Source organism: Osmerus eperlanus, chromosome 1, assembly GCF_963692335.1.
Source record: "Osmerus eperlanus chromosome 1, fOsmEpe2.1, whole genome shotgun sequence".
In the NCBI taxonomy this organism is placed as follows: Eukaryota; Metazoa; Chordata; class Actinopteri; order Osmeriformes; family Osmeridae; genus Osmerus; species Osmerus eperlanus.
This window is the reverse complement of record NC_085018.1, coordinates 26,381,080-26,395,126: the sequence shown is the minus strand read 5'-3', so window position 1 is coordinate 26,395,126 and position 14,047 is coordinate 26,381,080. Positions and strand designations below refer to the sequence as shown.

The 14,047-nt window shown below is 49.5% G+C and overlaps 2 protein-coding genes across 6 annotated transcripts in view; one reads left to right on the top strand and one right to left on the bottom strand.

The window, feature by feature from the left end:
* The first annotated feature begins 1,883 nt into the window (after positions 1-1,883).
* On the top strand, positions 1,884-6,961 carry LOC134029549 (T-complex protein 11 homolog). Of its 2 annotated transcripts, XM_062473713.1 has the most exons (11): positions 1,884-2,225; positions 2,382-2,471; positions 2,958-3,089; positions 3,255-3,375; positions 3,744-3,964; positions 4,174-4,310; positions 4,648-4,838; positions 5,157-5,338; positions 5,546-5,600; positions 5,631-5,742; positions 6,285-6,961. In XM_062473713.1, exons 3-11 carry the CDS (start codon positions 3,043-3,045, stop codon positions 6,515-6,517), a joined length of 1,299 nt encoding a protein of 432 aa, XP_062329697.1. In that variant the 5' UTR covers positions 1,884-2,225; positions 2,382-2,471; positions 2,958-3,042; the 3' UTR covers positions 6,518-6,961. The 2 variants fall into 2 exon arrangements, with proteins under 2 accessions (XP_062329697.1, XP_062329689.1); XM_062473705.1 differs by having other exon boundaries at positions 5,546-5,742.
* Positions 6,962-7,110: 149 nt separating this feature from the next.
* Positions 7,111-14,047, bottom strand: part of anks1ab (ankyrin repeat and sterile alpha motif domain containing 1Ab) — a 31,767-nt gene continuing 24,830 nt past the window's right edge. Inside the window, exons 12-14 of one of the 4 annotated variants that reach the window (XM_062473661.1) lie at positions 13,766-13,942; positions 12,422-12,520; positions 7,111-8,034 (exon numbers count right to left, since the gene is read on the bottom strand). In XM_062473661.1, coding sequence (XP_062329645.1) covers positions 7,996-8,034; positions 12,422-12,520; positions 13,766-13,942 — 315 coding nt within the window. In that variant the 3' untranslated portion in view covers positions 7,111-7,995. Of the gene's footprint in view, positions 8,035-10,829; positions 11,013-12,421; positions 12,521-13,765; positions 13,943-14,047 lie in introns of those variants that run through there. The other 3 variants (XM_062473652.1, XM_062473678.1, XM_062473669.1) reach the window with 3 other exon arrangements.

Here is a 14,047-nt window from a genome sequence, read left to right as displayed (position 1 = left end):
TCCACCCCCCCTGCTGGCTCCACCCCCTGCTGGCTCCACCCCTGCTGGCTCCACCCCCTGCTGGCTCCACCCCCTGCTGGCTCCACCCCCTGCTGGCTCCCCCCCCTGCTGGCTCCACCCCCTGCTGGCTCCACCCCCTGCTGGCTCCACCCCCTGCTGGCTCCACCCCCTGCTGGCTCCACCCCCTGGAGAACCCGCCCCCTGCTGGCTCCAATTGTGATTCGTTTTCAGGGGAGTTGGAACAGAGATTTTTTTTATATTATTACTAAAATAATATTCTCCTGACATGTAATTGTGACTGAACATAGGACTTCTTACCTTAGATGCTGTGTTTTATTTGAGGTTGTTACTTTGGTTATTGGCATCAAAACACAAGTGTGTATGTCAGGGGACACTGAAAAGCTTGTGGAACATTGTGTGGGGGAGCAGATAAGTATATCACTTCAGAAAGGGTGTAGTTCAATTGGTAGGGGGGGTGTTAGAAGAGGGTGTAGTTCAAATGGGAGGGTGGGGTTAGAAGAGGGTGTTGTTCAAATGGGAGGGTGGGGTTAGAAGAGGGTGTAGTTCAATTGGTAGGGGGGGGTTTTAGAAGAGGGTGTAGTTCAAATGGGAGGGGGGGGTTAGAAGAGGGTGTAGTTCAAATGGGAGGGGGGGTTAGAAGAGGGTGTAGTTCAAATGGGAGGGGGGGTTAGAAGAGGGTGTAGTTCAAATGGGAGGGGGGGGTTAGAAGAGGGTGTAGTTCAAATGGGAGGGGGGGGTTAGAAGAGGGTGTAGTTCAAATGGGAGGGGGGGTTAGAAGAGGGTGTAGTTCAAATGGGAGGGGGGTTAGAAGAGGGTGTAGTTCAAATGGGAGGGGGGGTTAGAAGAGGGTGTAGTTCAAATGGGAGGGGGCGCTAAAAATGTTTTTCTGTTTAGAGGCCTGACTAAACGTTTGAGAAGCACTTGTTTATTTCTCTTGCAAAAGATGCTCCTTAGTTCTCGTTTTCAAGGGAAGATACTTTTTCTGTCTCAATCTATCTCTCTCTCTCTCTCTCTCTCTCTCTCTCTCTCTCTCTCTCTCTCTCTCTCTCTCTCTCTCTCTCTCTCTCTCTCTCTCTCTCTCTCTCTCTCTCTCTCTCTCTCTCTCTCTCTCTCTCTCTCTCTCTCTCTCTCTCTCTCTCTCTTGCTCTCTCTCTCTCCCTCCAAAGTGATTTACCCAAATGCGTCCAAACTTGTTCAAGCCATGTGTGCTGGAGGTGGCACAGGAAGTACAGACCTGGGTGGAGACACATACTCAAGGGTCTCAGTCACAGGACATCCTAAACCAGATGGAAATGACCAACCAACGCTATCTTCAGAAGAGACTGCTGAATGTGTGAATCAAGGAATAACATGCCTGTGTTTTGCTTTTTAAGTTATTCATGTTTTATATTAAAAGGTGTTGTTTAATATTTTGAAATATGCAAATGTGTAAATATTGTCGCGTTTCAAGGGAGTTTTTGTGTTTTTTTATAAAGTTCTTATCTTGGTCTTTGTCTGTTTGTACTTTGTGGTCATGTGATGGTAAACGAAGTTTTTGACTGTTTGAGATGCTTTGTAAAATGCCTGTATTTATCAAAGAACGAATTTGTAATGCAAACTTTTTTCCAATGATAAATAATCTGCAACATAAAGCCATGGTCTTCTTGTGTGTGTGTGTGTTTGTGTCAATCTTTGTGAAGGATGTTTCGGGAGCTGTCACTACTAGTCTGTTTTACCGAACCCGTGCCAACAAAGGCAGCGATATAATGCCTCTTGCTCAACAGAACAGATCTAGTGTCGCAATGTCTTGGGGGCGGAACCCGGTGGAATGTGTCAGAAGCACGCCCTCTGTTTTTGTTTGAGTCTGGAATAAGCCAATCCCTGCCCCACTCAACGTACCAGAAAAAATACTGTAGTTAATTAAAATACAAATTACACAAACACACAATGGATTATTGTTTGCCGCGGAATATTAGTGAACGTAAACCTTCTTGGAAGTGGCACGTTTGACTTCGGTTCGGTGTAATGCCGATATTCGAATAATGTAGCTATGTCCCCTCTTTGTGAAATGGTTCGCTCCTGGTTTGAATCTGACAGCGCTGCGACCCCGGACATAACGATTCTTCAATACGCTACCAACGTTGAATGCAAGCGAAATTTTTGCCAAACACCAGTTTGCCAAACACTCACATACTTTATTTAATTGAACATCATCAAACGTGGGGGTAAGCAAAACTTTTTTTCCTCTTTTTTTATGAGGTAGTTCAAGGTGACCGAAAAGTTAACAAATAAATGGTCTGTTGATAACCCCGTTGTATTTAAATGTAAGAACGTTGTCAATTCCGTACACCTACGTCAACTAACTCTTCTAATGAATCCAGTTACAATGCCGAATGTAAACGAGGTAAAAGAAGCGGGTGGAGAGATACCGATCGACATACCTTGTCTTCAGAAACTGGACTCTCCCACAGGTAGGATACTGGATTAATCCCAAGGGGAAATTGCAGCCTTACAGCAGTCCAGATGTATAGAAAGAAAATAAAAATAACATAAAACTATATGTTTCTTTATATTTACATCTAAAGAGACAACTGTTAATTACTGTTTAAACTGTTACAGTCAATCAATCCTTGAAAGTGCCTCTCATCCTCCCTTTCACTCTTTACCCCTCTCTCCTCCTCTCCCTCTCTCCCCATCTCTCTTCCTCTCCTCCTCTCCCCATCTCTCTTCCTCTCCTCCTCTCCCTCTCTCCCCATCTCTCTTCCTCTCCTCCTCTCCCTCTCTCCCCATCTCTCTTCCTCTCCCTCTCTCCCCATCTCTCTTCCTCTCCTCCTCTCCCTCTCTCCCCATCTCTCTTCCTCTCCCTCTCTCCTCTTCTCCCTCTCTCCCCATCTCTCTTCCTCACCCCCCCCCCCTCCTCTCCTCTCTCCCTCGTCCTCTCCCCCGCTTCTCCCCAGGTAGCCCCACTAAGGGGACCCCTTACCAGAGCGGGCGGAGCTGGAGGGTTGCGTCTCCAACCTCAGCCTGGCCCACGAGATCGTGATGAACCAAGACTTCTGCTTCAGACAGAACAGCCCTCCAAAAGACAGGTAGGGGGTGTCACACAGCCCTCCACCCATCAACCACATCATGGTTGTGATCATTCGTAATTATCAGCAATAGAAACGTTTGTATGTTTTGAAGTGAATTTAATTAAAATACCTTAAGAACGCCCAGTTGCCCTCATGAATACTTGTGGTTGAAACGGTCCTCAGTGTGGAGGGGAAGGTGAAGGAGGTGGTTCACAGAGCCTTCTGGGACGTTCTCCAGGAGCAGCTGTCCAGCTGCCCTCCAGACTACAGCCATGCTGTCACCCTGCTTCAGGAGGTCAAGGCTGTGAGTACAGGCTGGAAGTTTGTTTTCAAATGTGGGACTTTTTTTATGATAACTGACTGGGTGTGTCTGTGTGTGTGTCTCTGTGTCTGTGTCTCTGTGTGAACATGTGTGTCTCTGTGTGTGTGTGTCTCTGTGTGAACATGTGTGTGTGTGTGTGTGTCTCTGTGTGTGTGTGTCTCTGTGTGAACGTGTGTGTGTGTGTCTCTGTGTGTGTGTGTGTGTCTCTGTGTGTGTGTGTCTCTGTGTGAACGTGTGTGTGTGTGTCTCTGTGTGTGTCTCTGTGTGTGTGTGTGTGTGTCTCTGTGTGTGTGTGTGTCTCTGTGTGTGTGTGTGTCTCTGTGTGTGTGTGTGTCTCTGTGTGTGTTCAGACCCTCCTCTCCCTGCTCCTGCCTGGCCATGCCAGGTTGCGCGCCCAGCTGGACGAGGTTCTAGACCTGCCTCTGATCCAGCAGCAGGTCCTCCATGGGGGCCTGGACCTGCCCCGCCTGGCCGCCTACGTCACCAGCACCATGGGCTCCCTCTGTGCCCCCGTACGGGACCCAGAAATCCGGGCCCTGCGAGGCCTCTCAGACCCAGTGGACATCCTCAGGTAAGGGACAGGGGCAGTAGGCGTTCCCTGAGGTGGATGAGGGAGGGTAGAGCTTTGTGGTTAGAGCATTTGACCGATCAAGAGGGTGTAGCGTGCTACACCCTCTTGAAAAGGGTCTGCTACATGAATACATTATTGTTACAACACTGATGGCACAGGATCCCTTAATGTTGTAGTTGAATGTGAAAGGCTCTGGTGTGCTGCTGTAGGGAGATCCTGCGTGTGCTGGGACTGATGAAGACCGACATGGTGAACTTCACCGTCCAGAACCTGAGACCACACCTGCTCCAGCAGGCTGTCCAGTACGAGCGGACCAAGTTCCAGCAGATCCTGGACAAGGAGCCAGGTGAGGGTCTCTCCAGGTGACGGCCTCTGCAGGTGAGGGTCTCCCCAGGTGAGGGTCTCTCCAGGTGAGGGTCTCCCCAGGTGAGGGTCTCCCCAGGTGAGGGTCTCCCCAGGTGAGGGTCTCTCCAGGTGAGGGTCTCTCCAGGTGAGGGTCTCTCCAGGTGAGGGTCTACGTCTCCAGATGTAAAGAGTTTTTCTCTTTAAACCTGTTTTTCAAAGAAATGTCAGACTCTCTTGGTTCTCAAACCCAAGGCAGGATCATTGATAGGACTTCAGAACTTTATTAGCTCATAAAACCACAGTTCTGAAACCTGAGTTCTCTCCTCCTCATCCCCCAGCCTCTCTGGACCGCACCACTGCATGGCTCCGAGGGGCTGCCCAAGAGTTCGTATCTAACTCATCATCGGGACCGGAGGGGGTCTCCCCCCCGCCTGATGGTGCTCCTGGTCCAGTCAGCCCCACGGCCGTCCTCAACAAAGCCTGCCTGAACCTGCTCCGCTGGGACCCACAGGACCACAACTACCCCGAGGTAGAGAGGCCGGCCTCCACCCAGGGGCAGAGATGGAGATGATGCAAAGTTCTGAGATCAAATGTACACAGTTAGATTGTGTTTGTATTTGACAGTGCATGTGAAAGTAATAGATAGCTAGATTTGTTTATTTTACTTTCTGTGCCACTGTCTCCCTCCCTCTCTCTCTATCTGTTTCTCCCTCTCTCTCTCCCTCTCTCTCTCTCTCTCTCTCTCTCTCTCTCTCTCTCTCTCTCTCTCTCTCTCTCTCTCTCTCTCTCTCTCTCTCTCTCTCTCTCTCTCTCTCTCTCTCACTCTCGCTCTCTATCCCTCTCTCAGACGGTTGTGATGGATCGGGTCCGTCTGGATTCTCTGGGTCGGAGTCTGAATCTGCTGGTTCTGGAAGCCGCAGTACTTCTGTTGACCACCACTCATTGTGGGGGCACTGTTTCCTCCCAGCATGGGTTTGTAGGTAAACTGAAGAAGACCTTCACTGCCCTGTTGGAGGGCAGTCACAGCAGGTAAGAAGAGATTAGTTTGTATCCTGGCTTTCACTGGGAGCAGATAAAACACTAAGAGTAAGCAGCAGTTCACCTTCTCTGAAAGATCGGCAGTGATAGATGTTTAGATTGCCTCTCTGCCAGGGATTGTGTTGGTTGCTGTTCTCCAGCCCTCCTCGTCCACCCTGAGGGAGGGGCCACGTGTCACTGTTTCTGTGCTGCTTCCAGGAGCTGCGACCTGCAGGGGGCGCTGCAGGGCCTCGCGGAGCAGGTGCTGGTGCAGGTGCGGAGCGTCCAGGAGGGGAGCGTCCAGGAGGGGAGCGTCCAGGAGAGGAGCGTCCAGCTGGACAGAGACAGACTGGAGCTGCTGAAGAGACAGATCTCAGATCTGGGGGAGGCTGACAACCCTGTCCGCAAACTCCTAGGTGAGTGAGTGTGTGTGTGTGTGTGTGTGTGTGTGTGTGTGTGGGTGTGTGTGTGTGTGTGTGTGTGTGTGTGTGTGTGTGTGTGTGTGTGTGTGTGTGGGTGTGTGTGTGGGTGTGGGTGTGTGTGTGGGTGTGGGGGTGGGTGGGGGTGGGGGTGGGTGGGTGGGGGGCGTTTTTTTGTCATAACCTCACCACACCATTGTTATATAAACACCATTGTTGTTATAAATACTATCGATAGTCATATAGCATCACTCCCTCCCTCCCCCTCTCCCTTCATCTTTCTCTCCATTTCATCTCTTCCATCTCCCCATCCCCCCCACCCTGTGCTCCACACCCACCTCTCTCTCCCTGCCCCCTCCCTCTCTCTCTTTCTCTCTCTCTCTTTCTCTCTCCCCTTGTCTCTTCATCGTTCTCTCCCCTCCATCCCTCACTCTTTTCTCTCCTACCACCCCCACCACTCCCCTCATCATTCCATCATTCTCTCCCCATTTCCCCCCCCCTCTCTCCCTCCCTCTCTCCCCTCCCTCCCTCCGTCCCAGGGGAGAGAGTCCGGGGCTACCTGCAGGCTACGCTGGAGGCCGGTTCCCAGCAGGGGGCCCCGTCCCCGCCCCAGGCCCTGAGCCTGGTGGGGGCTGAGCTCACCTCGCTGGCCTCCTCCTTCGGGAAAATCCTCCAGTTCAACCGCTCTGTGTTCGGGCCCTTCTACGCCCCCATCCTCAGGACAGTCCTGTTCCCAGAGAGAGAGGCCGAGATGGGGGAAGACTCCCGCTAGACCCCCCCCCCCCAGCCTGGAGCTCCACCTCGCTAAGAAGCTGCTGGGTCACTCAGGATACAGAGACAGTGTATTGGATATTGTACAACTAAAGGATCATGTAAATATGTGTTTTGAAAAAAAAAAATGAAAAAAAAGTTATGTTTCTTTTTTTTTTTGCATTGTTGTGTCATAACTGCAAAATGCTTTGGTGGTTTTGCGTGTACAATCATATTTCTATAGTTTCTGTCATAAAGGAAAACTGTTACATATATTTAACAATGTTCCAGAAATGTAATGAAGTGTTTATTCTTACTGCTGCTGGAAGGTTTTGGTTCTTTTCCTTCTGATCTGCAGTTTGGGATTACATTGTTTACTAGTTAATGTGTGTTAACTAGTAGACAACAGCATTAACCAAAGATAGAAAGTCCTTTTCTTTCAAATAATAATCTTTCTGAACTGGAATCAGCCTACTGTGTCTTCTGTTGGGGTAAACATTCTGATGACAAATTTACATTATATCATTAGAATCTCCCATATAGCAGTAAACATAGGAAATAAGTCATTTCGTTTTCAAATAAAACAATAGATGAACAAAGAGATTTTTCATAGTATTATTTAATTTCATGTATATATTGCTTTGTAATTTGAAACAGTATCACATTATCATTGAGTAACCATGCTCTGTCCACAGTCATGGGCAAAGCATTGTATGCTGGTACAGTAGTTAAACACGTTATAACACATCTCATGAACCCTCCTGTGGATCCTCCCCCTGTCATCTGCTACAGTGATGATCTCCGGAGATGATCAGAGGCGGGTCGCGTGATCTACATGTTACAGCAGGGGCGTAGGTTTGTTTTCAAATGTTGGTGAGACAGCTTTTTTAAATAACTGAGGATGCAGCCGTTAGATATAATTGTCTTAATATAAATGTGTGTGTGTGTGCACACAAATGTGTGTCATATATACTTTGGGGGGGACAGTTACATGAACATTTCTCAAGAGTAATTTGAGGCAACACACCAAAACTAACGCTGTAACACATTATCGACGTTGTAATTTATATAGGGGGGGGGGCATCGAATTTTGACTAGGATTGGGGGGGTCGTGTACCCCCGTCTCCCTCGGGATTTCTGCCAATGTGTTTGGAGGGTGTGTGGGATGTGTGTGTGTTGGGGGAAGAGACTTGCCGTTTTCAAAGTGTTTATAATGAATCCTACGCCCCTGGTTTACAGTACCTACAGCACATGGACGAGGCTGGGGCCGGCGAAACCAGCCCGACCTTCTACGATGACCTTTCTCCTGACAGGAGAGGTGGGGTGACTGACAGGTAGACAGACAGATCCCTGGGAAGTTAGCCTGTTGAGACACCGCTGCTGGACCCGTCTCCTCGCCACTCTGGGCTGTGAAGCCTAACAGCGTGAATCTCTTCATCCTCCACTCTTTCGCTTTTAACACACACGCACACATTCTCAACGGTCGCTCCCCCATTCCACTCACAGACGGGTGTCCGGGAACTTGAACGTTGGAGCGAGCTACACAAGAGAGACACTGATGTTAAAACACCGAAACATGCACAGCTATGACATGCCACCAAAACTGTGTTCACTTGAAATAGCCTCAGTTGTTTAAAAATGTAAGGCTTATCCATCCGCATTCAGCACGCTTACTGGAGCGGGTTAAATGTGTCGCTACGTTACTTTCAACATGGATGAACATAAACACACAGTGCGACAGGTAGGCCTAATGATCATGGTGGACAGAATGTAGGTGAGATGAGGTGCCGTGTTTTGCTCGACAAAAAATGACAACTAAACAGGACGGTAAACAAAACAACAAAAAAACAACCGAGATGGCGTGGAAAACCAAAATAGTCCAGATTCCACAACAACAACAACAACAGGCGCCTCAGCTGTGCGCGTGCAATCATGGGTGCGCAACACGAGCGCAGCATGCGTCAGAACAGTCGTTACAACAGAAGACAACAGTCGGTGACAATAGTGCCAGTGACACAGCTATAGGCTACAGGACAGAACCAGCGGAACGCGCCAGCGTTTGACACCGACAGACATTTCCCGGTAGATACGCGGTTGTGCCGGTGTGAGAAGAGTTGAACAGCCGTTAACGGCACAGACAGACAAACGGAGAGGAGAGATGGGACCAACTCCACCCAGTGCAGACAGACATTAGACAGCACAACTACAGAGCAGACAGACAGGTGTGGCAGACTGACAGGGAGAGACCACAGCTGTGAGACACCGTGGGGCTCAGTGAGATATAGCCTACACAATAATCGCTTGTTCACACCTTCCAATGTTTCTCTAACACGTCTGTAACTCACAGACCTGTGTGCTTCTAAACGGAATGACTGTGTTCAGGCTGGGAGCAGCCGGGATCCCCAAGTCAGGGTAAATTGGACGCGACGTGAACATAGATCCCGTGAATAATCCGACGTTAACTGAAGGAGAGCCACGGCACTTAAAGCATTTGCTCAGATGAAAACAGTAGCATCAAATGGATCCGTGTCATTCGGGATGTTGTGAATCGTGTCACACAATACGCCTGATGAGTGCACTCCATGCTTGCTTTGATGGACTGTTTAATGCTATCATCAATGCAATCATCAATCACAGTTGTTTTAAAAACATTATTTACCAGATTTAATTTGAAAACAGTATCCTTGGGGTTCCTCTCTGAAGATATTTCTGTATTTCACGATCTGACTGAACACCACATACTAGTAAACATAAACATGTCCTATTCTGGTATCAAAAGAAGGGCAAATGAAGAAACAGTTCTGACACAGTGCTGTTCTATGGAACACAGTGCTGTTCTATGGAACACAGTGCTGTTCTATGGAACTATCTCTGTTCATTCCCTCAGTAGCTACAGTACATACACACGCACACACATGCACGCACATGCACACACACACACCCTGTCCAGTTGCAGGGCAGGGCCAGCAGGAGTTGTACTGGTTCATTCCCAGCTCCCAGCTGTAGTGTCTGTCTGCATCATGAAATCACAGGTTCAAAATGGCGGCCAGCCAGCAGGAAGTGGGTTCGTGCAGTTCAGGAGACAGGGAGATGGGAGAGGAGGCCTACAGATTCAAAGATGGATGGATTGATTGAAGTAAGGCTGGATCACAGACAAGCTGTCATGTGTGTGCGAGTGTGTGTGAGTGTGCGAGTGTGTGTGTGAGTGTGTGCAGGGATGTGGTTTAGTTCTTGGTCCAGAGAGGGGGATATTCAGGAAGCCCGTTACAGAAGGATCAGAAATGCTTAGAAAAAGAGTTTGTTTTGCTGAGCTTCGTTGTTTGTTTGTCATATCTCAGTCCGTCTGCCTTCCTGCTACATAAGGCCAGACTGGGAGCAGCTTCTCACCACAGCGCCTCACAGTGGTAGAGCCTGGTAAGACAGGACAAGCTACAGATGGGAAAAGAAACAGTAACTTGCCTGAGGGGTTTGTTTAACAAACTAAATGAAAACAAATAAAAGCAAAGGTAAACAAAGGAATAAACAGATATAATAGATAGGGGGCAGTAGAGTAGACATGGGTCTGCTTGGGCATTTGAATATTATTATTATTATAATAATAATAATGTAATTGTTTAGTAGATGCTTTTGTATCCAAAGCAGTACTAAACTACTGCCACAGTACTACCACTGAGACATGCCCAACCCGACATTAGATCCTCCATTCTGCATTGCGACAAAATAATCTGTGATAAATTCCCCAGAAAACTAGTCCCTTGTGCATTGTATGGTTGAGGGCCTTAAGAGTTAGGACATTTCTGTATAAAAAAATTAATAAACATGAAACTGTCATTCACTATTACTAAGAGACAGAATAAGGCTATTTTTCTTCACTAAATATGTAATTGGATGGTTGGATGCAGATGCAGGTAGTTTTGGGGAAGAGGAGGAGGAGGAAGAGGAGGAGGAAGAGGAGGAAGTTTGGTTGAGAGAGCAGGTCAACCTATCGTCAGTCAGCAGTTCAGTCCAGATGCATCCAGAGGCTCCATGATAGGTTGCAACAGGAGGAGGGGCTTAGGACTGGCAGGGTAGAAGATGTGGAGGGCACTGGGGGCAGCCCTGAGGGAGGGTGCCAGGGGGGGAGGCAGCCCTGAGGGAGGGGGCTGGGTGGGGGGCAGCCCTGAGGATCAGTCACAGTGAGAAGGCACAGGGCTTGTGTGAGAGAGACAGAGAAGGAGAGAGGGACTAGGGTCTAGGAGGTTGTGATGGGGCTACGTTCTGGTACTGGGCCAGGCCGGGGTGGGCTGGGGAGGGGGCAGCGTGGAGGCTGGGCTGGGGAGGGGGCAGCGTGGAGGCTGGGCTGGGGAGGGGGCAGCCGTGGAGGCTGGGCTGGGAGGGGGCAGCGTGGAGGGTGGGCCTCAGAATATGGTGGTCTCGTACTTGGTGCTGGCTGGACGCCTGCTGGGGTCTCTGGGGTTGAAGAGCCAGGCGGTGCTGCCTAGGGACAGCCTGTCTGGATCCTCCTCCAGAGGACCAATCTGCCAGGGGGGAGGAGGGGGGGGGGGAGGAGGGGAGGGAGAGGAGGGGAGGGAGAGGAGGGAGAGAGTGAGGGGGGGAGGGAGAGAGGGAGAGAGGAGGGGAGGGGGGAGGGAGAGGAGGAGGGAGGGATGGAGAGAGGAGGGGAGGGAGAGGAGCGTGAAGGGGGAAAGGGAGAGGGGGGGGGGAGGGAGGGAGAGAGAAGGGGGAGAGATGAGAGGAGTGGGAAGGGAAGGGGAGGGAGAGAGGAGGGTGGAGGGAGAGAGGGTGTGAGACGGCTGGAGAAGGGAGTCCAGCGTTCACACACCTGACTGCAGAAACACACACACACAGAGACGCAGACACACACACACACAGACACACACATGGAGACACTCCAAGCCCAGATAACCCAGATAATACCGTCCCTCTCTCTCCTCTCCCCTCTCTCTCTCCCCTCTCTTTCTCAGCAGGGACTCAGAGGAAGACAACCATCACACACACATGCTTATACACACACACACATGCTGAAACACTCACACACGCTCCCACACACACACAGACACGTGCGTCAGTTAGCCAACCTGCTGTGATAACTACCGATGTACACACAGCCATGGGTTCCATATTTAAATAGTTATTATCAGGGTGGGTTTACATGAGGGCTGTCATGTATCACCCAGCACATCCTGCTCGACAGGAAGCTCTCTGGATGATACCAGACCTCCTTCCTGGTCGTAGAAACAAAATAATTCCATCATCTCTGGAGTCAAAAACATCTGACCAACGCCACCTCTTGGTAAGAACTCAACAAACCACTTAAAACATAAATGTTGATGACCATCTCCCCACTATGAATTTAGACTACACAGCACTTCACTCACAAGCCAGAAAAAGAAGTGAGCTTTTCTTAAAATAAAAAAAAAGAACAAGCTTGAATGGAATGATGAGAGAGCAGAGTGTGACACGAGACAGCAGAGCTGACATCATCCATCTCATTTACACACGTCTGTGTTAAAAGAAGAAAAAAAGGAAAATAGAGCTTCATGCTCTGCATGAAGAGCACTGCAGCCAATCATGAGAGAGCGGAGAGAGGGAGGAGATGATGGAGGGAGGATGTGGAGATGATGGATGGGTGATGGAGGGGTGATCTGAAGGTGATGGAGGGGTGATGTGAAGATGATGGAAGGGTGATGGAGGGCTGATGGAGGGAGGATGGAGGAGTTATGGAGGGAGGATGGAGGGAGGATGGAGGGAGGATGGAGGGCTGATGGAGGGGTGATGGAGGGAGGATGGAGGGCTGATGGAGGGAGGATGGAGGGGTGATGGAGGGGTGATGGAGGGAGGATGGAGGGCTGATGGAGGGAGGATGGAGGGGTGATGGAGGGAGGATGGAGGGCTGATGGAGGGAGGAGTAGAGGAGGGAGGAGACCTGGACTGCAGGGCTAACAGAGCTCAGGGGGAGGAAGGAGGGCCGGTGGGTGGTACAGCTGTGACAATAACAGCAGCGACAGTCCAGCACAGGTGCACCCTGGGAAACAAGAGGACCAAGAAGACAAGAACACAGACACGTTACACAGGGGAACAGCAGAAGAAGAAGGAACTGCTGAAACGTTACAAAGGAAAACAGCAAAAGAAGAAGGAACTGCTGAAACGTTACAAAGGAAAACAGCAGAAGAAGAAGGAACTGCTGAAATGTTACAAAGGAAAGCAGCAGAAGAAGAAAGAACTGCTGAAACGTTAAAAAGGAAAACAGTAGAAGAAGAAAGAGGAGTTGAGAGATTTTCCTGGTATTTAAACTCACCACAGCAAAAGGAATGATGAGAACAAGCCAATGAGAATAAGTTATTAATAAAGAATGAACTATATATCTGAATGGATGTGATTTATTTAGGTTTCAGTAGTTGTTGTGGAGATGAAGTGAGCGGCTGTTCTCCAGGGGACTGTTAGCTACAAAGGAGGATAGACTTCCTGAATTCGACCCAGAAATACGGCATTAATAAAACAAGACACGTTTTACCAATAATGAAAAGATGACAGATTCATACAACACAAGAGATTCTGTTTTAGACTTCTGTACTTGTGTGGGTGAAAAAAGTAAAAAGGATTAGAAATAAAAATAGTTTTACGTGTGTGACCCTGGTCTCTGCAGACCTCACATGGGACAGATGATAAACCAAGGTGACCGGTGCGCATGCTTAAACACGCTCAGCTGTGTTGACTCAGAGGCCTAACATGTTCACTGTCAGGTTCACCCAGGCCTTGTCATATTGAGTCAGAGGCCTGACAGGTTCACCCAGGCCTCGTCATATTGAGTCAGAGGCCTGACAGGTTCACCCAGGCCTCGTCATATTGAGTCAGAGGGGCGGATCAGAGCAAGGGCTCTGGGCCTGCGTAAACATTGACACAGTTAACACAGCGCTGATCAATACTGAGGAGCAGTATTGCTCTCTCCCTCCACCCTGCTCTCTCCCTCCACCCCAGTACATTGTACTGTACTGCTGGCACAGAACTGACTCATCACTTTCACAACGCCGCTAATGTTGTTGCTGTGTGTGAAACTTTGAATACACCCAGTTCTCATATGATCACTGTTTATGCACGCACACACACCCACACACACACGCACACACACCCACACACACACACATGCGCACACACACACACGCACACACACACGCACACACACACACACACACACACACACACACACACACACACACACACACACACACTCAGACATTACCACATACACAGCTGGCTGGGTGATACTCACTGTAGTTCTTCTCATGCTGCTCCAGTTATGAGAGACAGGTCTGCTGGCTTTGGTCTCAATGACCTCTGACACCAGAGAGGCCGGGGGCACATACTGCCTGGCCCGGGCCTGCAGAGCGATCTGATAGGCCACCTCAAACGCCTGTCCCAGCGTCAGGATGATCTCATAGGTCTGTGTCTGGAAAGGAAGACACAGCGTCAACAGGAAGTCCCAATCAGATGAAGATTAGTTCCTAATCAGCACTGATGTCCTGCCTGGCTCTGGAAAGCCTCCTAGTTAATC

Coding starts and splice junctions, on each gene's coding strand:
- LOC134029549 (XM_062473705.1), top strand. CDS start 3,043: ATGAACCAAGACTTCTGCTTCAGACAGAACAGCCCTCCAAAAGACAG. Junction 4,839..5,156: donor AGGACCACAACTACCCCGAG/GTAGAGAGGCCG, acceptor TCCCTCTCTCAG/ACGGTTGTGATGGATCGGGT. Junction 5,743..6,284: donor CCCTGTCCGCAAACTCCTAG/GTGAGTGAGTGT, acceptor CCTCCGTCCCAG/GGGAGAGAGTCCGGGGCTAC.